At 37.1% G+C, this 25,143-nt stretch overlaps 1 protein-coding gene across 3 annotated transcripts in view; it reads left to right on the forward strand.

The window, feature by feature from the left end:
* The window catches only part of Senp6 (SUMO specific peptidase 6), an 80,795-nt gene that overhangs the window by 31,345 nt on the left and 24,307 nt on the right, over positions 1-25,143 (forward strand). For 2 of the 3 annotated variants that reach the window (XM_021172244.2, XM_029481180.1), the window contains 8 exons: positions 1,909-1,929; positions 6,701-6,771; positions 14,172-14,314; positions 16,616-16,997; positions 19,423-19,655; positions 20,979-21,143; positions 23,008-23,041; positions 23,340-23,534. In XM_021172244.2, coding sequence (XP_021027903.1) covers positions 1,909-1,929; positions 6,701-6,771; positions 14,172-14,314; positions 16,616-16,997; positions 19,423-19,655; positions 20,979-21,143; positions 23,008-23,041; positions 23,340-23,534 — 1,244 coding nt within the window. The remainder of the gene's footprint in view (positions 1-1,908; positions 1,930-6,700; positions 6,772-14,171; positions 14,315-16,615; positions 16,998-19,422; positions 19,656-20,978; positions 21,144-23,007; positions 23,042-23,339; positions 23,535-25,143) is intronic. The other variant, XM_021172245.2, reaches the window with a different exon arrangement.

Consider the following 25,143-nt stretch of genomic DNA (forward strand, 5'->3'; position numbering starts at 1 on the left):
ACTCACTTTGTAGACCAGGCTGGCCTCGAACTCAGAAATCCGCCTGCCTCTGCCTCCCGAGTGCTGGGATTAAAGGCGTGCACCACCACGCCCGGCGTGGGTGAAGTTTTAAAGTCCTAAATCAATACAAAAATATCAGAACTAAACCAGTGTGTTTTTCTTCCCCTTTATTTTGAAGTTTTTATTTTAAGATTTGTTTGTTTTTGTTTTTAATTATGTGTCTGTGTGAGCTATGCATCTACAAGTGCTCAGAGCCAGCAGAGGTACTAGGTCCTCTGGAACCAGAATGGTAGGCAGTTGTGCATCCCTGGCATGGAAACCAGAAGTCAAACTTGGGTTCTCTGTGAGAGCAATATCAGCTCTAACCTCAGAGCCGTTTTTAAGACTACTAGTACAGCCTTAGTTAAAAGAAACTTTTCCTTTCCATTTTGTATGAAGTGGTTCAAAAACCTGACACTTTCAAGTCCTATGTTATTAATAATAACTTCCACGTGTTTTATCTATTTTTATATATACACCCCTTCTAGAGTGAGATTTGATAGTATATACATTGCAGCTTCTTGTGAATACTTGTAAATTAGACAGCATGTGTATGTGTGTGTTGTGTGTGTATATTGTGTGAATCTGTGTGCTGCTGAGGATGGAACATGAGAGTTTTTTACTCCCACTGAGTGAAGTTCTCTGTCTCTAAAATGCAATTTCCTCATGGATAAGAAAACAGAGGTAGTAATAGTTTTCTCTTCCTACATCTCTTGGTTTATCAGGGAGAACCAGTCCTATGTCTTTATCTTTGTTCTAGCCTCTATACTTTCTGGGTTTGGACAGGTGAGTTTTAGAAACAACAGAATTCTAAACTCTGTTTACCTCTTGGGATCTATGTTTTGATGTTAGAAGTATCTCACTTAGGTGCTTAACATTTCCTGGGACTGTAGCTGAGAGAGGGGTCGGGGGAGAGGGAGTGGGAGGGAGAGAGACAGAGACAGAGACTAGTTTGTTTGAACTTGTGTGTTTATATTTCCTTGACTTTAATAGGAATGCGATATTTTCTTGTCACTTGACAGATATATTTTGTAGTGAAGATAAAGTTTCCGATATATTAGTGCAGATATATTGTTTCTTCACTGTGAGAACAGTTTTAATGTGTCTTTTGAGTGCTGCTCTTATGGAATTTACAGTGCTTTTTTTTTCTTAATTTGCTGGATTGTACTGTCAGCTTACTTGTGTGCTCCCAGGAGAGGAATGAGGTCCTGTAGTTTCAAGATTTTGTTATTTATGTCTTACTTAGAGTTTTGAACATCTAAGCCTTTCTATGTTGAGGAACATATTTTCAGAATGGGAGTTTTATTGTAAACTCCAGACTGTAGTGTAACTCTTGTGTATCTCATGGTTTCTGGAGTTTCCATGAGTTGTGTTTCTCCACAAATTTGTGATAAGAATAGGATTATAAGCCTAGGCTTTGTCTTGTGTACTAAATAAAATATAATATTTCTCCTAAGACTGTTGTGTTAAACAAGTTTTAGCCTTAAAAACTTTGTATCTGATATAATAAATTTAAAATTATTGGAATTTTTTAATAACTTCCAGGAAATGTCATTATTTCTTGAAAATTATGTCTATTGACTGTCATAAAAATAATGTTATTAAATGCTTTATAAGTAAAACCCCTTTGAGAATTTTCATGGTTTTGTGCATCCATGTTTTCCTGTTAAATATGTGACTACTTAAATTATTTTATGTTGGTGACAATTAAAAAAAAGCAATCGTTAACATATAGTATATGCAAAATATTGTTAAAACAAATTACTCATATTAATAGTTTTGCCTTGTTAACTGCAATAATTACAACTGCAATGACATATCAACAATGAAGTCTCCTCTCTTACATTTTTTTCTTTTTCATGTTTTAAGCAATCAGGACCGAAAAGAAAGGTAAGCTTAATGAAATTAGAACATGGGTGTAGCAGTAAAATATCAGCTTATTTGCTTTGAATATTACCCTGAATTGGAGTTCATCGCTAAAGCTTACTATTTAATGACAGGAAACCGATTAATAGTACATTGCTATATTTTGGTATGTGGGTGATGTTTCAGTATAATTCTCAGTACATATGTTATTGCATGGATGGTTATATTATATTAATATTATATTATGTTTATACTGATGTCTCACTAGTGTTCTTTAAAAGTAAAATTTTCAGTGCCTTAATAGTAAGGTTACATACAGTTAAATCATCAGAATCTTTGTGCCAGGAGACATGAGTAAACTAAGACACGAGGAGCAGGAGATCAAGGACAGTAGGGGCTAAATATAAAAAGCAAGACGACCTGTCTGTATCCTGGAACTCACTATGTAGACTGGGTTAGATTTGCAGTATAATTTAGCATGCTCTGTAGACTGGACTGGGGGGGAGGGGCAACTTTTTCTTACAGAATAATTCTAGGTGAAGTATGTAAATGTTGCTATCATTTGAGTGTGGACTGAATTTGTTGCCAAGTATATATAGTAAGGGGGAAAATGGTAGCTTTAGAATAGAAAACAGGCAAAGGTTACCTTAGACAGAAGGCCAAGGTAGGCCAGTGTGGTGGTTTACAACCTGTAATCTCAGGACTTGAGAGGGAGGGAGGGAGGGAGGGAGGGAGGCTGAAGCAGTAGGATCCAAGTTGTGCAAGCTCAGTCTGGGCCGTGAGAGGGAGGAGTCACAGGGATAGGTGCTTGCCAATAAGCTTGACAAACTGAGTTTGATCTCTGGGATGCAGATGGAAACATTTTTATGTTAAGCTTGAGGAATATTTTTATGCCTGCTTTTGGGGGGTGGAGCTGGTTTGTTTTTTGTTTTTTTTTTTTTTTTTTGAGACAGGTTTCCCCTGGTTGTCCTGGAACTCACTCTGTAGACCAGGCTGGTCTTGAACTCAGAAATCTGCCTGCCTCTGCCTCCCAAGTGCTGGGATTAAAGATGTGTGCCACCACCACCCAGCCATGGCTTCATTTTAGTATAATTTAAGAGCAGTTTATTTTTCTTGTGTTGAAAAGCATGCAGGAAGATTTGGAAAGAAAACATATATTGTAACATATTTTAGCATTGTGGGTATTACATGATCATCATGTATTCATTCTTATTAGCAGTGCATGGTAGAAAAGAGTGTCAAATAGTAAAGAGCATACATAGCTTACTGTACAGAATATACATTTTATTTTTCAGAGTGCTTATAACTTAATAGTTGTGGACTTCTTTTAACGATATTCAGCATTTCAAAATATTTACTTTGTCTGTTGCCCATATTTTAAAAAATGGGAGACAGAGAATTCCAGTGGCAGTATTGCTATATTTGCTTCTGGCTTCCTTATTGTATCTTTTTTGTATGAAACATGTATATTTTAAGTTTAGTATAGTTAGGAGCCCAGCATACTTTTTAAGGTTGATTTTCATGCTGGCCTTAACCTCACTGTGAAGCTGCAGCTGACTTTGAACTCCTGACCCTTGTGCCTTTCCAGCTGCTGGGATGACAGGCATGAGCCACAGGCATGTGCTGCCATGCTGAGCTAAAAGCTGGGGTTACAGGCATGTGCCACCATGATGAGCTAGATGCTGAAAATGAGGCCTTTAGAAAAATGGATTTTGAACATTTAAAATTGACTCACAATTTTATACACAGTATGAACTGATCTCTACCATTACCTTTTCTTCTTTCCCAGCCTCCTTTTCCTAACAGGGTTCTCCCTACCTCCTCTCTTCTCTCCCCTCCTCCCTCTTCCTCCCTTCCCTCTTCTTCTTCTATTCCCCCCACCCCCACTGACATGCGCAGCCCACTGCATTTAATTAGAATTGCTTGCATGAGCATAGGTGAGGGATTTTTTTATTTCAGCAAGGACAACTCACCACTTGCTACTACACTAAGATACACTGCTGGCCCTTCCCTCAGTAACCATTAACTGCTCCTGGCTCCTCAAGGAAAGAGGGAGCTCCATGAGTTCTTTCCCTCCCTCCCATGGTGGAATGTTGATAGGCCCATGCTTCTGCAGGTCTCATGTAGGGAAACTACACTACTGTGAGCTCATGAGTGCAAACTGCCCTCTTATGCCCAGAAAATAACATTTCACACCACTACTCCCCGTTCTCCAGCTCTTGCATTCTCCTACCACTTTCCCCAGTGTTTCCTAAGCCCGTGTATGTGAGCTAGAGTGAGTGTGCGTGGAGAGTGCTGCATGTTTAGAGCTGAACACTCAGCAGTCACTTATTCTTAACACTTTGGTCATTGGTGAGTCTCTGACGTCACTGTTATCTATTACAAGTAGAAACTTCTCTGGACAAGGCTGGGGCCGCACTGTCCTGTAGGTACATAGTGTGTATAAACATACTGACAAGGCAGGCTGATGGGATGTTTATGTGGCAGACCATCAGCAGTAGGCTACCTACCAGGACCTGTGACCTTCCCAGTCAAGAACTTTGACCCAGTCTATAGTACCAGTGTGAGTTCCCTCCTGTGCAGAGGACCTCAAACCTAACCAGCAAAGAGTTGGGTACCCCAGTAACTTCATCCACTGTTGCGCCAGTGGGTATGTTCTGCACGGCAGATTGGCATTATATATAGCTCATAGGGTTCATAGCAAGTGTCAGTGGTAATTTTCCTTCCTAGTTAGTACTTTCCTGCACGATGACAGCTAACTAGCAAGGCTACTAGCCCTCCTTTTTCTCTGGTACATTGTCTTTATATATCCCAGATTGGCTTAGAATTTTATGTAGTTGAAATGACCTTGACCTTTTTCTATGATTTATGATTATTAATAATTGTATGTATTATGCATTTTCCTCTGGTATGGGCACATGAGCTCAGGTATCTTTGAAGGTTGGAAGTATTGACTCTTCCAATTCTTCCAGTAACTGGAGCTGTAGGTGACTGTGTGCATGAGAACTTCTGCAAGAGAAGTTAAGATTTCATGTAACTGCTGAACCATCTCTAGTCCTAACCTTGAACTTCAACTTCTGGTCTTCCTGTCTCTATCTCTTGAGTGCTACATACATACATACATACATACATACATACATACATAATTACACACACACAAACAAACTATACAGTGCAGAGATCAAACTAAGGACTTTGTGCATGCTAGGCAAACTAGCATCCATCGAGCTAAATCTCCACCTCTCTTTTCTTCATCCCATTGCTACCACTACATGAAAGGCAGGTCTTTTTCCTACCCGTACAGTTTATGTCATCACAGATTTTTAAATCTTGGTAGAGTAAAAATTGTTCACATGTTCCTGATACTGCTCTAGTCATTGTTGCTGACACACTTTGCTGGGATTCAATTCTAAAATTGTCATTTTATAATTGTGGGGCTATGGACCAGCTAATTAATTTTATTGTCCCTCAGCTTTTCATCTATAAAAATGTTGATAATGTATAGCTTGCAAGGTTACCAAGAGAATATGGAGTTAATAGTAAACTTTTGAACATTGGTATGTAGCACATAGCATTCATTGTCTGCTCATTGCTCTTACAGATACCATCTCCTTTTAGTAATATTTTCTTTGTCATTCATATTTTGAGTGTTATGTGGAAATATTAAATCCTTGAAAGTATTCATTTGTGATTTATATAATCAATGAATTACGTTGCTCTTAACTGGATAGAAGCTACTGAACACTAGTGTGAACATTTATAAATAAATAATATAGCTTCTTTAATTTCCTGCTGATGTAAAATAAGTATTTGAATATACTTACCCAGGCTTGGAAAGTATCTGTTAGAACTCCTGAGTTAGTGCTGCTTTTTCTTTCTATGGTGATTTTCTCTCAATACTAGACACAACATGCTTGTTTTTTGTTTTTTTTGTTTGTTTGTTTGTTTTTTCTCAAAATTAGCATTTTAGATTTAAAGAAGTATACTATCTAGGACATTTACTTATTCAAGTTAGGTTTATTATATGGTCTATGTTGAACCAAGGGCAGTGGCTTATAATTGTACTTCCAGCATGAAGGCAGGAGGATTGCATGTTTGAAGGTAGACTGCGCTATATAATGAGACCCCTTCTAAAATAATGATAGCTAACTGTATATTGTTTGACAGAATAGTTTAATATGTTTAGACAAGTGTATAATATCCCATGACAAGATAAGAGCTAGACTTCACTTGTTCTATAATTCATGGATCTGTTTGATACATTTTTGTAATGATAGTCTTCAAGACTAGTTTTATTTAATATTCATTTTTTTGTCAATATTTATTTTATTCATTGATTATTTTTATATCTTTATTTTTATTTATTTATTTATTTATTTTTGGTATTCTGCTGGGTAATTTGTTCAAACTGATAGTATTTTTAATGTGAATGTCATAAATTGGTTAAAAGGCAGTTTCAAGAGAAAAGGTCTAAATTTTACATTGGAGGAATAAATACGTAGCTTCCAAAAAAAAAAACTGGCTAAAGGTAGTGTCTGGAGTACCAGCTACTCGAGGGACACTTGTATTAGGCAGTTTGAGACCATAAATGAGAAAAGTGAGGCACTTATCTAAAAAACAAAAAATTAAAGACTTCCTTGAAAAACCAATAATTTGAATGTATTTTATACAATCAATTTTTAACACGACAAACTATGGTTTCTCTGAATAAATGTATTTTAACTGTTCCTTAGACTTTTCGTTTTGAAAGCTTTATTTTCTATTTAAATGAAATCATAAACATTTCCTCTTGTAGGAAAGAATACCCACCTTATGTCCACAAAGCTGAAAACAGCCCTATAATGTTAAGTCATGGCCAAGGTGGAGGTGAGTATACAATTTTGTTTGTTAACCTATGAAGGGTTTTGAATTACTGCATGAGAAGTACAAAGAGAGAGAATATAGATACTAGCTTCAGAATACTCTGGGACCTACTAGAAATCATGTTGAAAACTGTTACTTTATAACAGATTTCATATTTTTTAAAAATTTTAACTGTGATCATATATTGTCAGGGTGGTTGTACAATTAGGTGAGTAGTTTAAAATCCCTGGATTATGTTATATTTTTGTTAAAGATTGAAGTATTAAATATTAGCTACAGCTGTAAAATAGTTTTATATTTAATAGTATCAGCTTTATATTAATGCACAAATAACATGTATCAAATGTATTTCACCAACAAATTGATTTTTCCTTATATAAAATAGTCATTTTATTTATTTTAATGGGTATATGGAATTGGATGCAATGGGCTCTGTGTGGTGGTCAGAAGACAACATTTTCCTTTCCCTTGTTGAGGTAGTCTGCCCCACTGTGTACTCCAGCGTACAGGCCACTCCCTCCCCTTGTCACCCCACCTTAGGAGTGAGTGCTGGGATTACAGATGCACACACTCCTTAGTTTTTCTTTTATATGCATCCTGGCATATAACTCCAGTGGCTGAGTTTATATGTGTCCTGGCATATAACTCCAGTGGCTGAGTTTATATGTGTCCTGGCATATAACTCCAGAGGCTGAGTTTATATGCGTCCTGGCATATAACTCCAGTGGCTGAGTTTATATGTGTCCTGGCATATAACTCCAGTGGTTGAGTTTGCACTGCAAGTGCTTTTACTCTCTGAGCCATCCAGCCAGCTCAGCATCATTTCTGTTTATTGTTCTGAGATCAAGGTTTCTCTGTTTCAGCTGTCTTTAATCTTTCTCCCTTAATCTCAGGGGTGGAAGAAATTGAAAGGCATATTTTGCTAAGCCCAATCTAGAATGGATTGTTTATTTGTTTATTAGATTGATTTTTGTTAATTTTAACTCTGTGTGTACATGTGTCTGTGTGAGGTGTATGCATTTGTACTGCTGCCCATAGAGGCAGGCAGCTTCATATCTTCCTAGAGCTATAGCTACAATATAAGGAAGTTGTGAGCTGTGTAACATGGGTGCTGGGCACTTAGTCTGGCCATCTGCACAGTCCTTATATAATAGCTTGCTTAACATGTGTCCTACTTGTTTACAGACAAGCCACATCTTGATGATTCTGCATGAGAAGTACATGTTATTTGTGCATTAATATAAAACTGATACTATTAAATATAAAACTATTTTAAAGCTGTAGCTAATCTTTAATTAATATTTCAATCTTTAACAAAAACATGGTGATTCCTAATTCCAAACTTTGGTACACATGCATTGAATATACCACTGTGATAAAAAATTTTCATCCTCAGTTCTAACTCATTATCTTGTATTATTCACTTTAAATTTGAATAATATACTTTGCAGTGCACAGTTACATTAATAAATTGAGTTTAGCAATAGTGACCACCTTCTTCAACATCCATTCTGTTACACATTCATTTTTTAATCGAACACTGACTCCATTCCACTTGCTATGTTAAATACATTATATTTGTTATGTAGTTATGTCCTATTTCTTGTGGAAGATTCCTCTAAGTTTAGATTTTATACCTATATTTTGTACAGAACAGCAAATAGTTCCAGAGAAGCACTGAATTACTTGCCCAGGCTTAACCCGGGTCAAAGTACAAAGTTAGGTTGATCTTCAAAGAAGAATGTGCAATGCTATTCTCATTTGATAAATGCGTTTCCGAGAAGCAGAGTGGACCCATATTGTAGATGCATTTAGCCAGTCTGTTAGAACACCTACAGTTTATTCAACAATATTCAGTAATATCCAACAATATTTATTCAGCTGGGCATTGTAGCACACACCTTATATCCCAGCACTCTGGAGGCAGAGGTAGGTAGATCTCAGTGAGTTTGGGGCCAGTCTGGGCCCCCTAATAAGTTCAGGCTATCCAAAGCTATATAGTAAGACCCTGTCTCAAACAAACAGTCAGACAAACAAAACACCACTGAATACTACTCACTAAGGAATTAGGAATAATCTTTGATTTTGTTTGTTTTTCACTTTGAAATAATTGTAGAGTATAATAATTAAAGTAGCAAAAGGAACACAATGGTTCCTATTTATTCTTCATTCTTGCTATACCTTTTTTATTCAGTACTTGTCAAAATGAAGATTAGTCTAAGGTGTTTGCTTATTTGTTCACTGTGTGTTGTTGTTTGCTTTTTGACACAGTTTCATTACATAGTCTAGGCCAGCATAGCACTCTGTATAGCTCAAGTTAGTTCAAACTATTGATCTTCTCCCTTAGCCTTCTGAATGATGGTATTTTTGGCACATGCCACCACAGGTCTGTCTCATTTTAAGATTATTTGCTAAGCTGTTGACCTTGTTCACAAGTAAACGTTTTTCATTGATGCCTTTTCCACATTGCAATCAGTTGTATTTTAGGTTTCTAGATCATTTCCATGAGTATGGGTGAGTTGCGTTTGTGACGCCCCATGGTTTGGGTTGGGCGGTTTGAAAGCTGAAGCTGCTCCTCTGCTGGTTTCTGACAGCGTTGACAGAAACAATGCGCCTTTCCCAGTGCATCAGATCAGGAATTACAAATGCCATGTGTTTGCTACGGCTGATGTTAGTCACAATCACTTTGTTACAGTCAGAGTAGTCGCTCCAGCCTTCATCACTGTAAAATTAGCATTTCCTTTGGTTCTCAGTAAAGGTCTTTGATAATTCTGAGGTACTGCAGAACTCCTGTTCGGCCTTAACTTTTCTCTCTGGGATTTAGCATCCGTTGGTGAGTGTTGAGGGGAGGGGTGTTGAACTTTTCGGACAGCCTCACATGGCTCAGCCTCAAACTGCCCGTGATCAATTCTGTTTACTCCCCTGGACTGCTGGGATTATAGGATTGCACCATCATCCATAGCTTCATTAGTGGGTCCTGATGAGCCTGTTCCTCATTCATGCAACAGTTGCTGATTTTTGTCTAATGGTAATTTTCTGTTTTTATTTATTTTGCATTATTAGCGGTACTTACAAATTGCAGGAAAATATTTAAATTATAAGCATTTTCGGGAGAGGTGTTTAAGAGTCTCAGATCCTAGAGTGGCTCTTGTCTTCTGTAGTGGTGGGTATCAGACCTAGAGCTTTGTGTATGCCACATAAGCACTCTACCAACTGAACTTCTTCAGCCCAAGCTGTACACATCATGAGAGGAATATAAAAGTTACATTGAGATGCTACCTCTTCTCTTTAGTTATATTAGAGGTAATGGAGCCCTCCATTGTGTTAAGCAGGTAGATCAATGCCTGGTTATAGGATACTAGCAGATTGGATAGAATGCTGCATGAAAATCACATTTAATTTTAGTATTTCCTTTGAAGACTGCAGACATGTTTCTATCATAGTTCCTGGAATATTTTTGCCTTTTAAAAAAAAAATCACTGTGATACTAACAAGGTGAGGGCAGTGGAAAAAAATATTTGAGTACTTATGTTAGACAACCTGAATTTGATCTCTCATATTCTTAAAGGTGGAAGGTGAGACTTCACTACAAGACTGCCCTCCATGTGTGCACCATGGTGTGTACATGCCTGTAGTCAAACATATTATACATGTTACCACCACCACCATCAAATGAATTTAAAATGTAAATAAAAATTAGGTTCCTGACATGTAAGATGATTTAGTTTTACATTTTTTATGTTTATTTATTAGTGTGTGTGTGTGTGTGTGTGTGTGTGTGTGTGTGTGTATAGCCCAAGTATTACATCCCATGTGCAAAGTCTAGAAGATAATCCACTTTGTGGATTGAACTTCTGAGTTCAATCTCATGAACTAAGTTAATGCTCATAAGCTATTAAGTGTAAATATTTTAGGTTTTGTTAATACACATTGGATTTGTTGTTGTTTGTTTTGTTTGGTAATAATTTAATTTTTTCAAGCACATAGAATAGCCCCTATATAATGATACGATAAGCTACCCATACCCCTCTGCTTTTCATTTTGCTCCTTAAGCTTCCTTTTCATTTTGTAATATTTCTCTGAAAGTTTAGAACTAGTTGGCATTATATGCTATTGTTGAATATATACATTTTAATTACATATTTCATACAATTATGTCTTAGGATTGCAATGACAGTCAACTGATAAATCACTGCTTAATTCACATGTACAAGGAAAGTATCCTTGCATATTCACTCAGTCCATTTTATGGTTACTTAAATCCTTAATATCACCTTTCTGTCTGTGTGCAGTGACCCTCCATAACTTTGTTTTTGTTTTGTTTTGGGGGGGGCGGGGGTTGAGACAGGGTTTCTCTATGTAGCCCTGACTGTCCTGGAACTCACTTTGTAGACCAGGCTGGCCTCGAACTCAGAAATCTGCCTGCCTCTGCCTCCCAAGTGCTGGTATTAAAGGCGTGCTCTACCACCGCCTGGCTGAGCTTCCATAACTTTGGAATTCACACCTACAGATTTCAGCCACAATGATCAATTATATTTGAAAAAGGAAAATTTCGTCTGTCAAAATTAGATCAGTCTTGACCATTTACCTTCTTGTTTGTTTTAATTTACTAAATGACACTGTAAAATAGCTACTTACATAGCTTTTATAGTATATTGGACAACATAAGCAATCTAGAAATGATTTAAAATATTGGCAGATGTGCACACAATAGAAGTTTAAGTGCTACATTTCTTACAGGTGACAGGCATTGCAAATTCTAGTCTTCAGGAATCTTGTAATTAGGCCCTTCTCATTCATATACAAAGTAGAAGACAGTATGCTCAATTTAAAATGTTATGCACACTGTTATATTTACTTGTATTTTAAATAGTATTTGTATGTAAGAAGCATTTGGCAGAAAATCTGAGTGGAGTAATACACATTTCCCCTTAAAATCTAGTGAAAATTTGTTTATGAGGAAAGGATTTTTCCTTTATGTGCTTAATTGAGTTTAATTAAAAAAAAAACTGTGTAGAGTCACAAGTCTTTAAACCCAGTACTTGGAGAGCAGAAGCAGATAGATTGCTGTGAGTTCAATGCCAGCCTGGTCTATTTAGTGAGTTCCAGGTCAAACAAGGCTATATAGTGAAACCCTGTCTCAAAATAAAATAAAACAAGTTGGAAGCAGCATGTTGACTAAAGGGACGGAGGGTTTTCTTTATAGCACACTTTGTGTTAGCTAGTCTGGTCTGTCCTGGCCTTTCAAGTACTCAGAATCCATATCCTGTTGAGGGTCGTGGTTTTAGACTATTTTGCTGTAAATTAATTTTACAAGTAAGTTGTTATATTCTAGACACCTGTGTTTATGTACTGTACTGGCTGGTTTTGTATCAAGTTGACACAGGCTGAGTTATCATAGAGAAAGGAGCTTCAGTTGGGGAAATGCCTCCCTGAGATCCAGCTGTGGGGCATTTTCTCAATTAGTGATCAAGAGGGGAGGTCTTCTTGTGGGTGGGACCATCTCTGAGCTGGTAGTCTTGGGTTCTATAAGAGAGCAGGCTGAGCAAGCCAGGGGAAGCAAGCCAGTAAAGAACATCCTTTCATGGCCTCTGCATCAGCTCCTGCTTCCTGACCTATTTGAGTTCCAGCCCTGACTTCCTTGGTGATAAACAGCAGTATGGAAGTGTAAGCTGAATAAACCCTTTCCTCCCCAACTTGCTTCTTGGTCATGATGCTTGTGCAGGAATAGAAACCCTGACCAAGACATGTACTGTCTGACTTTAAAAATGTTCTCTATGTTCTTTTATACAAAGAGTGGGATAGCATAGCTCTTAGTGATCATTTGTTTAGAGATTGCAAAGTAAAGTATCCCTCAAAAATCACTAACATTTGGATGCTGTAGACTGCTATTGTTTCAAGTGTAAAACCTCGATGGTGGTTTTTTGTTTTGTTTTGTTTTGTTTTGTTTGTCTTAAAGTCTTTTATGTCTTTGGCTGTAGGTTATGTCTTCAGGTTCTGAGTTTATTATGTCTATTGTAAAGTATAAGTCATTACAAGTGACTTAGAAATATCACCCCTTCCTCTAAATCCCTCTGCCTCTCTGCTCCTACCGCTACCTCCCGGCATTGGGATTAAAGGCCTGTGCCACATACCTCACTAATTTCATACTTAAATGCATCATACAGTTATGTCTTTGTTCAATAGTGTGATAAATCCTTGTCCAGTTTTGTCTTTTGTAATTTGAGGTGTTAGAAAAATATATGACTAAAACCTGATTTCTTACAGCATATTGGCAACAATAGAAAAATACAAACAAGTATTCTATTTTTAAATGAGTGCTAATAGAAGTACAGTTTGGGTGCCATGGAAACCGGATTGCTTACTTGACCATTCAGTTGGGTGGACTTTGCTTGTACAGAGAGGAGTATATGGAAGAAAATAGAAGAAAATACTCTGGGAAATGAACCTCTGTGGAATGAAATACAGAGTCCTGGCATGTCCAGGGTCCACATGAGGCTTTGCAGTCAGAAGAGCAAAGGAAGGTGGACACAGTGGTGTGTGGTTATGCTAGCATTTGGGATCCAACAGCAGAAGGAAGCCTACACTTTTAAGGCCAACCTGGACTCCATAGTGAGTTCATACCAACATGGTTAACATAGCTGGACTTCATCTCAAAAAATAGGAAAAAAGAGAATAAAATATTCAAGTAGAACTATTTAGCAAAGTTGAGAGTAGGTCAATAGAGCAGTTATGTTAAACATACAGTTATGATTAAAGTAAGTAAGTCTTTAAGTAATAAAGACAAATCTCTTATATTTCTAGGGGAAAAATAGATATCTAGACAACTACTACCACACAGCCCACACGAGCAGCCTAAGAGTTAGTTTAGTTTATTTTCTTCTAACCCTTTGTAAATGTTTGAGTTCCTATATTTTCTTATTTCTAATGTAAGAACAGGGCTAAGTTGGAGGGAAAGAGGCATGTGTGTGGTTTATTACAGTGTTTCTGTTACCTTACTGCTCAAGTAAGTAAAATGTTGCCCTACTAAGGAAGCAGTGGAAAGGCTGCTGAGAAGGGAAAACCAGGTAAGAGTAGCTCGGGCATTATTACTGCCTTCATCTTAAAGGTCTTGTTTTTGTCTTTTTACCTGTATTGCGTGTGTGTGCATGTACCCAAGTGAGCAACTTTCAGGAGATCCCTTCTATCATGTGGATCCTGAGAATCAACTTCATGTTGTCAGTGTTGTGGCAAGGACTTCTGCCTACTAGCCACCTGGTTCTTCTTTATCATACATACTATGCACTATCCCATTTTAACTAAAATTTAAACTTGAAAACATGGAATTTAATTCTTCTATAGCAAAGATCATGAGGAATTTATTAGATTTAAATTGAGTGCTTTTCATCCCCCACTTCCTTTAGACCATATAATGAAGAAAGCGGAAGAGTCAGAATCATATGTAGACCCTGAGATTAAGAGGAAAGTCCAGCAGAAGCGGCACTGTAGCACTTACCAGCTTTCTCCTTTGTCCCCTGCCTCAAAGAAGTGTTTGACCCTTTTAGAGGTAGGTAGAAACGTTGTTGCTCTTACTAATCACTTGGTAGTTCTATTACTGTTTTAACATCCATTTTGTGACTATATATGCATGAGAGTGTGTTCACGTGTCAGGTGGAGGTGTGTGGACAGCCGTTGGGACTTGGTTCCTTTACTCTGGATCCTCAGGAGCAGACTCAGGCCTTCAGGCTTGTAGGCTTTTCTTGCCCAGCCATCTCCCCAGCCATTCACATTGTCTTTACTGCTTATTACATTCATCATAGGACCCAAAGAAATTAAGAAAAGCTATTTAAGTAAATGTTTCTGACTTAAATAAACCATTTTCTACTTGTCCAAACTACAGAGTTTTTTTTTATATACAGAATTTATCAATGCATCCCTATAACAAAATTCAGATAATTGTAATCAGCCAAAAATTAAAGAGACAAAAGGTTGTTTTAAAAAATATGTGGTTTTATTTGGTTTTCTTTTGTTTTGAGTGACAGGTTCTTATTCAATACCAGCTGACCTGAAACTCAGCTAACGTCCAGTTCATGACAGTCCTCTAGCATTAGCTCTCAAGTTGTTGATTACAGGCATGAGGTATCATATGTAGCTATTAATTTTTTAAAAATTAGCATGGGAAAAAGAGAGCCCAGTTAGTACAGGCACTCGCCAAACAAGTCTGAGGAGCTGAACCAATATAGAGCCAAATGTGATAGTCCATATGTGTAATACTGTGGCTCCTAGGGTGAGATGGGAAGCAGAGACAGGAGGGTCTAGTGTCAAAAAGACACTTTGTCTCACAATAGAAGAAAGCAAGGATTGAAACTCAAGGTTGTCTCTGACCTGTTTCTATTCATTTCTCTTATTCTTCTCTTTTCAGGTCTCCTCTTTCTTCCCCCTCTCCCCAATTTCTTCCTCAACTCCTCTCTCTCCCTCGCTCCTGCTTCCCTGTTCCTTTCTTCCATTCATACTAAGTTACACACAAAGAAAAAAGGTTTCTTTTTGGTTTTGTTTTTAATTAAAAAAAAAAAAATCTACCAAAGTAGAGGAAAATCTGGTGTTTCCTTCTGGGCTCTACAGGAAACTACACTGACACATGCACAATACACCTTACAGGAAATACTGATTTTTTTTTTTTAATTTATTTATTATTATACATAAGTCACTGTAGCTGTCTTCAGACACACCAGAAGAGGGCGTCAGATCTCATTACGGGTGGTTGTGAGCCACCATGTGGTTGCTGGGATTTGAACTCAGGACCTTGGGAAGAGCAGTCAGTGCTCTTACCTGCTGAGCCATCTCTCCAGCCCCCAGGAAATACTGATTTTTAAACTTACTTTCTGTTCCACAAAATCCAGTTCTTTTATTTTTCTCCCCTCCTTTTTGTGAACCTAGGACGTTGGTTTGGCATGCCAAGCAGGTCCTGATCACTAAATGCCTTCATTCAGATTTTGTGTGAACAGTATTCATTAGTGGGTGAGGCTTCATTTCAGGGTCATATGTTGCATTTTATTTGCCACAACTCTTTAGACTATTTCCATGTGGAATAATAATAATCCCAGCAATTTCTTTTTTTTTTTGTTTCAAATTAGCTCTGGCTGCCCTGGAACTCACTTTGTAGACAAGGCTGGCCTTGAACTCATAGAGATCCACCTGCTTCTGCCTTCCCAGTGCTGGGATTAAAGGTGTGTGCCATTCCTTCCAGAGATTCCAGTCATTTCTTTCCTTTTTTCCCCTTTAGTTTTATATTACTTTAAAAAGGAAATTGTTTTATTTCTGTGGGTGCTAAGATGTGAATTCTGGGCCAGATAATTGAGTGTCAAGTACTGTCTCTTAGCCCATAGTTAGTTCTTTGCATCAGCATGAGCACATGGATTCTTCTTTTACTTGAGTTAGAGTCTTTAACTTTCATATATTTTGATGTTCAGATGATGCCTACTATTGTTTGCGACCATCTTTTCAAACTGTCCCTGCTGTTTTTCACACATCACCATCATTCTTCCAGGGCTTCATCACTTGGTGTAACAAAGTAATCTACATTTACTGTTTTGTGGGGGATTGGGGATTTTTGTTGTTGTTTCTGTTTTTGTTTTGTGTGTATGGTTTTCTGAGACAGGGTTTCACTGTGTAGCCCTGGCTGTCCTGCAACTCACTCTGTAGACCATGCTGGTCTTGAACTCACGAGATCCACTTGCCTTTGCCTCCTAAGTGCTGAGATTAAAGGTGTATTCCACCACTGCTGGGCATTTTGAGACTTTTAAAAGAAGCTTTTTTATGCTGATGTAAAAATACCAAAGTCTTTTCTTTTGTTCTTTTGGGACATAAGGTTTCTGAACAGCGTGAATATTGCCCAAAATGTGGAAAAGAAAGTCAGACCAAATGCCAAAGTTGTGGTATTGTTTTTCATAATGATTTGCAAAGAAATTGCCGACAAGCCGTAACTTTGAATGAACCTACTGGAGCATTGCTAAGAACATCAATTCATCAGAACTCTGGAGGACAGAAATCACAAAACACAGGACTAACAGCTAAGAAATTTTATGGGAACAGTGTGGATAAGATTCCAGTTGATATTTTGGTCACCTGTGATGATAGCAGACATAATTACATACAGACAAATGGGAAAGTCATTTTACCTGGAGGAAAAATACCTAAACTCACAAACCCAAAAGAGCGAAAGATGATCGTGTCAGATTTAAACGACCCAAGTAAGTATCTTCAAACTCCAAAACCCGTGGGTTCCAGCGGCCTCCTGCCTTTGCTCCCGAGCGTTGCTCAACTAGATTAGTGCTATTAATACTTAATAGCCAATATTTTTGTTGCATAGTTTTTAATGAGTATATATACAGTTTTAAGAGGCGTCTTTTTGTAGCACATACGCTTCATTTGGGGATTAAGTGATTAGAACTTGTGCATTTAGTTACAAAAGCAATAACTGACTTTGTTCCCATTCTGCTCATGTTAAAATAATAAATGAGAAAAACAGTAGCTTGGCCCCAGTCTTTTGCTCAAGTACTAGTTATTGTGGTTTTTTTTTTTTGTTTTGGTTTTGGTTTGGTTTTTGGTTTTTCGAGACAGGGTTTCTCTGTATAGCCTTGGCTGTCCTGGAACTCAACTCACTTTGTAGACCAGGCTGGCCTCGAACTCAGAAATCTGCCTGCATCTGCCTCCCGAGTGTATTGTGTATTTTTGTCTGTATCTCCTATCTAGACTTTGTGTGTGTTCTTGGTGAGTCAGCTAGCCTGGCTGGCCAGGGAGTTCCAGGGGTTATCCTGTCTCTTCCTTCCCTACGCTGGGGTTAGAAACTACCATGCCCAACTTTTTTATGTGGGTTCTGGGGATCAGATTCAGTTCTGGGTACTTTGCCAACCAAGCTGTCTCCTAGACCTTTGTTAGTAATTTGAGGAGATAACACAAATAGTGAATAATTATAGTTAAATACAGTATTTGAGACATAGAAAAAAATCAGTGGAAATTCATGGGCAGTTCAAGCTGTGTCAAAGTACACATCCGATTTAAAAGTTAATATGTACCAATCCCTGTAATAGAGTTTTATATATCCTGCTTTCTTTGCAACAATCCTGTGAAATAGATTTCATTGTAGTCTCTGATTTCATAGAGGAGAGAAATTGAATCAAATAACCAGCTTTGAAAATCATAGCAGGCCAGTATTTGTTGTGAAACTAGATAACAAAATCAGAGATAAGTGGATATTACTATAGTACTGGCCCTCCAGGGCGAGTACACTACTCCCTATTAAGTGAATATGTATGTGTGGGGTACTAGAAAGAAAACTGCTCCTATATGTTTGTGCATTATGCCTTCTTTACCCACCTCCCCTTTCTTAATGTTACTCACAGAAGAAATTCATGGGCACTGCATCACCAGAGTGTTGAGCTGAGAATTTACTCTCATACTGGTGTACTTTAAAGACTATATGTTAGTCCAGGATATTTTTAATGTTTTTTTGTTGTTTTTTTGAATGAAGCACAGTTTGAGGTTCTAGAATATAGCAGTGAGCAAAACATTGTCCCAACTCTTATAGTTGCAAATGACCTTTTACATCAAAGAGTGTTACAACATTGAAATCAATTAGTAACTGACTGTCTCTGTGCTTGCATTAGTTTAGATTGTTCAAGAAGTGATTTTTAAGCCAATACTTTATGACAAAACACAAAGAATATTGAAGGTAGAATAGATGACAGAAATTCTTCCTAGTGTTCCTGGAGTGAGGATTTGTGATTTTACTCAGTGCATTGTGGGCCATTCTAGGATTTGGTACAGGGGGCAATAAGATAGGTGTAGTAATGAGCCCAAGATCTACGATCAAATTGTCTTACAGTTGTCTTCTTCATGTTTATAAAGCAAGATTTTATTGAACATCAGATATTGGTACAGCTTCTTCTTAGGACCAGTTATAATTTCAGTGCTTCCCATTGTAAGGGAAAATTATTTGCCACATATTTTAAATATATGTTATTTTGAACATAAATGGGATATTTTCAAGCCTTAAATATTTTGTAACTCAGAAATAGACTTACAAATATTTCTATGAGTTACTGGTATAGCTGTGTAGATTAGTGGTGATTCTATCTATTGTGTTTTATTTTTTCTTTGGCAGTACTGGAGATTTGAACCCTGGGCCTCATACATGATAGGCAAGTGCTCTACTACTGAGCTGTATCCCCAATCCTGGTAGTGGTGACTGTAAAAGCTCTAAGGCTAAAGAGTTGATTTTATATTTGTTTAATATTTTTGAAAAGAATATGTATCATATGCTTTTTTAATTAAAATCTTATTCTTTTTATGAGATACACTGGATTTTATATATATATATATATATATATATATATATATATATATATATATTTTTTTTTTTTTGTGGAGTCAATTCTTGTATTCCAACTTTACATGGATTTCAGTGGTCTAACTCAGGCCACTGGGCTTGTACAGCAAGCAGTTTTACATGCTGGGCCATCTTATGAGTTCCTCTTTGATTTGCTTTTATTGATCTCATATGAAGAAGATCTAAGACTGTTTTGGTATACTTCCTAGTTAGTATTTTAACTGGCAAAAATGAAATATAAATATAAAATTTTTAGTGTAAATTTTGACTTTTCTGTATGATTTTAGTCATTTTGTCCAGTGATGATGATGACGACGACGACGATAGGACTAAGAGGAGAGAGAGCACATCCCCACAGCCTGCCGACTCAGCATGCTCCTCACCAGCACCATCTACGGGAAAAGTTGAAGCTGCACTAAATGCAGATGCCTGCAGAGCAGAGCAGGAACCCAGAAGCAGTCCAGCAGAGCCTGAGTTAAATACCATTGTCATACCACGAAAAGCAAGAATGAAGGACCAGGTACTTTCAGGTCAAGGTCTTTCCTTTGGGGTAGTACCTCTATTTTGGAAAAGTAATTTGTTAGTGACAGCAGGAGAAGATGGCTTATTTATTAATGCATGCTCAAATACTGTTACAAGGTTGTTCTAGACCATTAAACTATATACAAAAATAAATTACAATTTAACCAGAGGCTTGAGTATAAGAATCCAATAGGAAAAAAAAGCCAGTATTATTCTTAACAAAATGTTAGTACAGGATTTTTTTATCCGAGATGTCTGCAACCAGAAATGTTTTAAATTTTAGGGTTTGTTTGTTTGTTTGTTTTTTAATTTGGAGTGTTTGCATATATACAGTTGGGTATTTGGACCTAGGAACTAAGTATAAAAGGAAATTACTTATATTTGTCACATACAGTCTATGGATTATCTTAAGTTTTGTACAGCTTTTTTGGTTTACTTGCATTTTCATTCTTTTTGTAAAATTTCTTTTTTATATTTATTCATGTGTCTATGTGTGCAAACATGCACATGAGTACAGGTGCCAGCAGAGGCCACAGGCCTCCTTTGGAGTTGGAATTGCAAGCATTTGTGAGCCCTCTGATCTGGGTCCCAAGAACTGAGCTCAGGTCCTCTGGAAGAGCAGAATGTGCCCTTAACCAAGGAGCTGTCTGTTCCATACCTCTCTGGCATCTTTGCACATGTGTGTATATGTGTATATGTATTTCTTAGCAAACCCAGCAGGCTAAAAGTTATTTTAATTTCAGTATATGTGACCATACTATATAGTTATTTATATCTTACCATATTTTATAATTTGCTTTAAAATTTCAAAACATTCAGATGAGCAAAAGATATGTAAATAAAAAGATTCAGAAAGAGAGAGTTATAATAGAAATGACATACAATATTATAATAGATTAAATGTTATCAAAAGTGAGCAAATAGGGCTGGCTGTACAAGTACAGGTGCCTGCTGACAAGCTTAATCATCTAATTCAATATCTAGGACCTACATGATAGAAAGAAATAAAACAACTCTTACACATTGTCCTGTGACCTCCTTGTGCATTGATGTTCATGTGCCCCCCATCCTGCACCCACTAAATAAATGTTTTGAAAAACTAATAACTAAAACTGAGGATAAAAAGAAAAGAATAAAGCACCAGATGGATCTAACCTTTTGATATTGTAAGGTGACAGTCACTATAAAGTGATGACCATCGTAAGATAAACTACAGAGTTCATGCTGGAGACTTAAGCAGTTGAATTGTTGTTTTAAATCTCACTCCTAATTTTAATTTAAAAAAATTTAATTGAAATTTTTTTGTTTGTTTTCTTTTCAGCTTGGTAATTCCATCAGCACACCTTTAAAACGTCGTAAAGTAAACAGTCTTGCAGCTTTTACTCACCCTGTGTCTTTAAGTTGCCAAAACTTTGACAGTGTCATTTTAAACTGCCGAAGTATACGAGTTGGAACACTCTTCCGACTGTTGGTAGAGCCTGTCATTGTAAGTATGTTTTTAAGCTGTTGCTGTATAATAACAAGAATCAGATGCCTCTGACCTGGTTAATCAGTGTATTTTAAGTTTGCTCAATTAAATTACTGAAGTTAATATTTAAAATTTCAGATTGCTTTAAGAGTATATAAATAATAACCCATTAAAAACTGGTGTCTATGTAGATAGAACATAAATTCAAAATTGTATTAGATTTACTGTAGGAAATGCATGTGACTCTTATACTTACAGTTAAGTTCTGTCATTTGGTATTTTACTATACAGTTTGGGTATCCCTTGTCTAAAAATTAGAAATTCTCTGAAGTCTGAAACTTTAGTACTGACAGGAACTTAAACTGCATTGCTGGATATGGTGATATATACTCTGAGCCAGATATGCTGCTGTATACTACCAGCCATTTTGGAGTCTTGATGGCATCAGGATCACCAGGAAGTTGGGTGTGGTGGCATGATTACAAGCAAGCAAACAAAACAAACCAACTTGGATAGTAAATGAATTTGAGGCACATTCCTCAGCCTCAAAAAAAAAAAAGTTGAGTTGGTTTTAGGGGTAGACTACCCTCAGTGATAGACCTCGTGCTTAGTACACTCAGAACCTGTATTCAGTCCTCAGTGTTGGTTGCCAGTGAAGTTTTAGATTTTGGAGAATTTAATTTTTTTTTTTTTTTAGATCAGGGATTTTTAACCACTAAAGTGTAAGAGAATATTCTGCACAAACATTTCTAAAACATGAACCTCCTTTGGTCCTCAACACTTTAGAATTTTGGTTAAGGAACACGTCGGTGTTTGCTTCTCATGTATCTATTTACTGCTGTTAGTACATCTTACTCTTCAATACCTATCAAAACATTTGCCTCCTCTTTTGATTCTCTTAACTTCTCTAAACATCCAAGATTATTTATTTATTAATTAGACTTAATGTTAAGTGCTCTCTACATTGAAATAATTAGAAAATTAAATCATTTTATAACCACCAATAATAATTCAGGTAAAGAGTGTCAGGGGTGCTAAAACCACTGCGTTAAAGATATTCACTGACTTGAAGTATCTTTGCTCAGATTATTTAGTTATAAATGGAGAAATATGGAAGCAGACCAAAAAGCCCAGCAGTCACTGCTGAGGCAGGTGATTAATAACATGAGCAGTGAGACAGCCTGGCACTTGCAGGACCACAGCACGGGGTCTCAGCACGTCACCGATGTGCTGCTCTCCCTTAGAATGGAGGGATTGCACTTGAAAACAAGGAGACCCTCTAGTGATTGTATGCTGTGTGCAACTTAGGTCTCATAAAAGCCATGTCCTGGAGAACAGAGAGGCAAGTCTGTAGTGTGGACACAGTTGGTATTTGCTGTATAATATTGACAGAGTAATGGCTGAGGGAAAGTTAAAACAAGGAATGATGGACACTTAAGTATAAACTGTATATTGAAGAAGTTCATCTTCATCTCTTAGATTTGCTGATGTTTTAGTTGTGTAGCAAATGTGCTCGTATTTAGAGGCTTCATGCCGAAGGATTTAGGGGCGAGGTAATGACTGCTGCCTGCTTTGTGGCTTTTTTTTTTTTTAGTAAAAATATAATTTATAAACAGTAATAGAGTAGATATATGAAAATATTAACAGTTAATGAATCTAGGAAATGAGTGTTCTCTGTAATATTCAAGTTCAAAATAGCAGAAGTTTTTGGTTTTTTTTTTCAGGGGATGGGGATATTTTATCTTAAATTTAAGCACATGGTATATGACTCAGTTTTCCTGCCCTTTGTATACTTATGGACCATATATACCATTTAGAATATGTAGAACAAAAATCTCAATACGTCTATCATCAACACTAATTTGTCCTTTTTTTTCTAAAGTTTTCTTTAGAGTCAATCAAGATACATCTAGATGGTAAGCTGTTTTTATCTGTTCATGCACTAAAGTTTATACTGATCCATTTCATAGTAATATTTGTTTAATTAATTAATACGTTGTATAAAGTGCTTCATGTAATTTTATTTTGCAATGCAATTAAGCCTAATATTTTAGAGTCTCCTTTTTATTTGGAAAAATTATGTTTTATTAATGCAGTTCTTAAGAATAGTATAGAGTATAGTAAATTATTAATTTTAAGCTTATATTTCGTCCATTTTTTTGGTTTGTCACCTTAAAATTTGTTCCTTTTTCATTTTTCTCTGTTTCCCTCTAGGACCAGAAAGTGATCCTGTAGAGATTATTTTAAATACCTCTGATCTAACTAAATGTGAATGGTGTAATGTCCGGAAATTACCAGTAGTGTTTCTCCAGGCAATACCAGCAGTGTACCAGAAGCTGAGCATGCAGCTACAGATGAGTAAAGAAGATAAAGTTTGGAATGATTGTAAAGGAATAAACAGGGTAACAAGTAAGTCTGTAGACAAATTACAGTTAAGATAGGTCTGCTGAATACCAGGAGTGTTGTAGAAAGTGGAATGTTTTATCAGTGCATCGTGGGAAGTAGAAGCGATGATTTTCAGGTCAGTCGGTACTTATTTCATTTGGTAGGAATGTAATCTCCTTACTGTGATGGGTACACCAGCCTCTGAGGAAAGGCCAATAGAGAGTAGAAGGGTTGAAGATAAAACCTGGGTTTGCCCATTTTAAAAGGTTGCAAAGTGGGTTAAAACTCCAAGGATCTGAAGTCTATAGCGCTTACTTATTTACTTAAAATGAATTTAACTGATATGACTGCTGAGTTAAGTTTGTCTAAGGAGCTGGGACTAGAAACTTCTGAAGGACATAGAAGAGGTCTTTATTCCTTAAATAGATGCAGTTCTTTACTTTGTGCTATAACAGCACAGCTGTTCATATACTAAGTACATTTGGGGCTGGGGCGATGCTTCGGTGGTCAGGATCACTTACTGCTCTTGTAGAGGGTATGGATTTGTATCCCAGCATCCATGTGCAGCTCACAGTTATCTGTAGCTTCAGTTCTAAAGGTGGAACACTCCTCTGGACCCTCTGTGGGCACCAGACACACAGTCCTACACAGACATACATGAAGGCAGACACACACAAACAATAAAAGTAATTTATATAAAAAGAAATACGTTTTAGCATTAATTGCAGTTGCAGCTTAGCATCGAGTAGGTGCTAATATAGCTGTCAAAATGTACACATTAGTGAACAACAGCCTCTGCTGGTACAGGTCTATTATGTAGAGATAATACTATGTGTTTGGCTTTTTCCTAACCATCCTTGGTAGAAATGCTGATTGATATATTTTAAGATCATGATTTAGTTTTGATCATTTTGGAATGGTGGTTTTCAACCTTCCTAATGCTGTAACCCTTTAGTACAGTTTCTTATATCATGGTGAACCCCAGCCATTATTGTTGCTACCGTTGTAAGTCATAATGTAAATATCTGATATGCAACCCCTGTGGAGGTTTGGACCCATCAGTTGAGAGTCATGTTTTAGAAGTAGATTGTTTTTAATAGCTTTGTTAATGATCTGGTGCCTTTGGTAATATTTCTGGGTAATACTCCTCATTTTCCAGTATTGTGATTCCCCATGTGCCAAATACTGTTACAGATATATATTCCAGAACTTGTAATAATCTAGGGAATAATTGATTGGTACTGTTATTATCTGCGTGTACAAATGCACGTGTGCGTGTGCATACACAGATATGGACTCCAGAGGTGGTCCAGCTTTTTGAGACAGGGTCTTTTACTGCTCGAGATTTAACATAAAGGCTAGCCTGGCAGGTAGCAAATCAGCAACCTGCCTGTCTCCGTCTCTCTTTATGTGGATTTTGGGAATCAAATAGAGATTCTTTCTCATGCTTTGTAGGCAGACGCTTTACCGAGAATTATCTCCCAAACCTTCTTCTGGCCTTTTTTAAAAAAGCGCGTTTCAGTATTCATCGTGTAGCCCAGGCTTTCCCCAAGCTCTTGGCAATCCTCCTGACCTCATTTGACAAGCGCTGGAATGAAAGGCACAAGTCACCAGACCCAGCACTCGTTCGATG

The sequence above is a fragment of the Mus caroli genome, chromosome 9 (genome assembly GCF_900094665.2).
Source record: "Mus caroli chromosome 9, CAROLI_EIJ_v1.1, whole genome shotgun sequence".
Classification (NCBI taxonomy): Eukaryota; Metazoa; Chordata; class Mammalia; order Rodentia; family Muridae; genus Mus; species Mus caroli.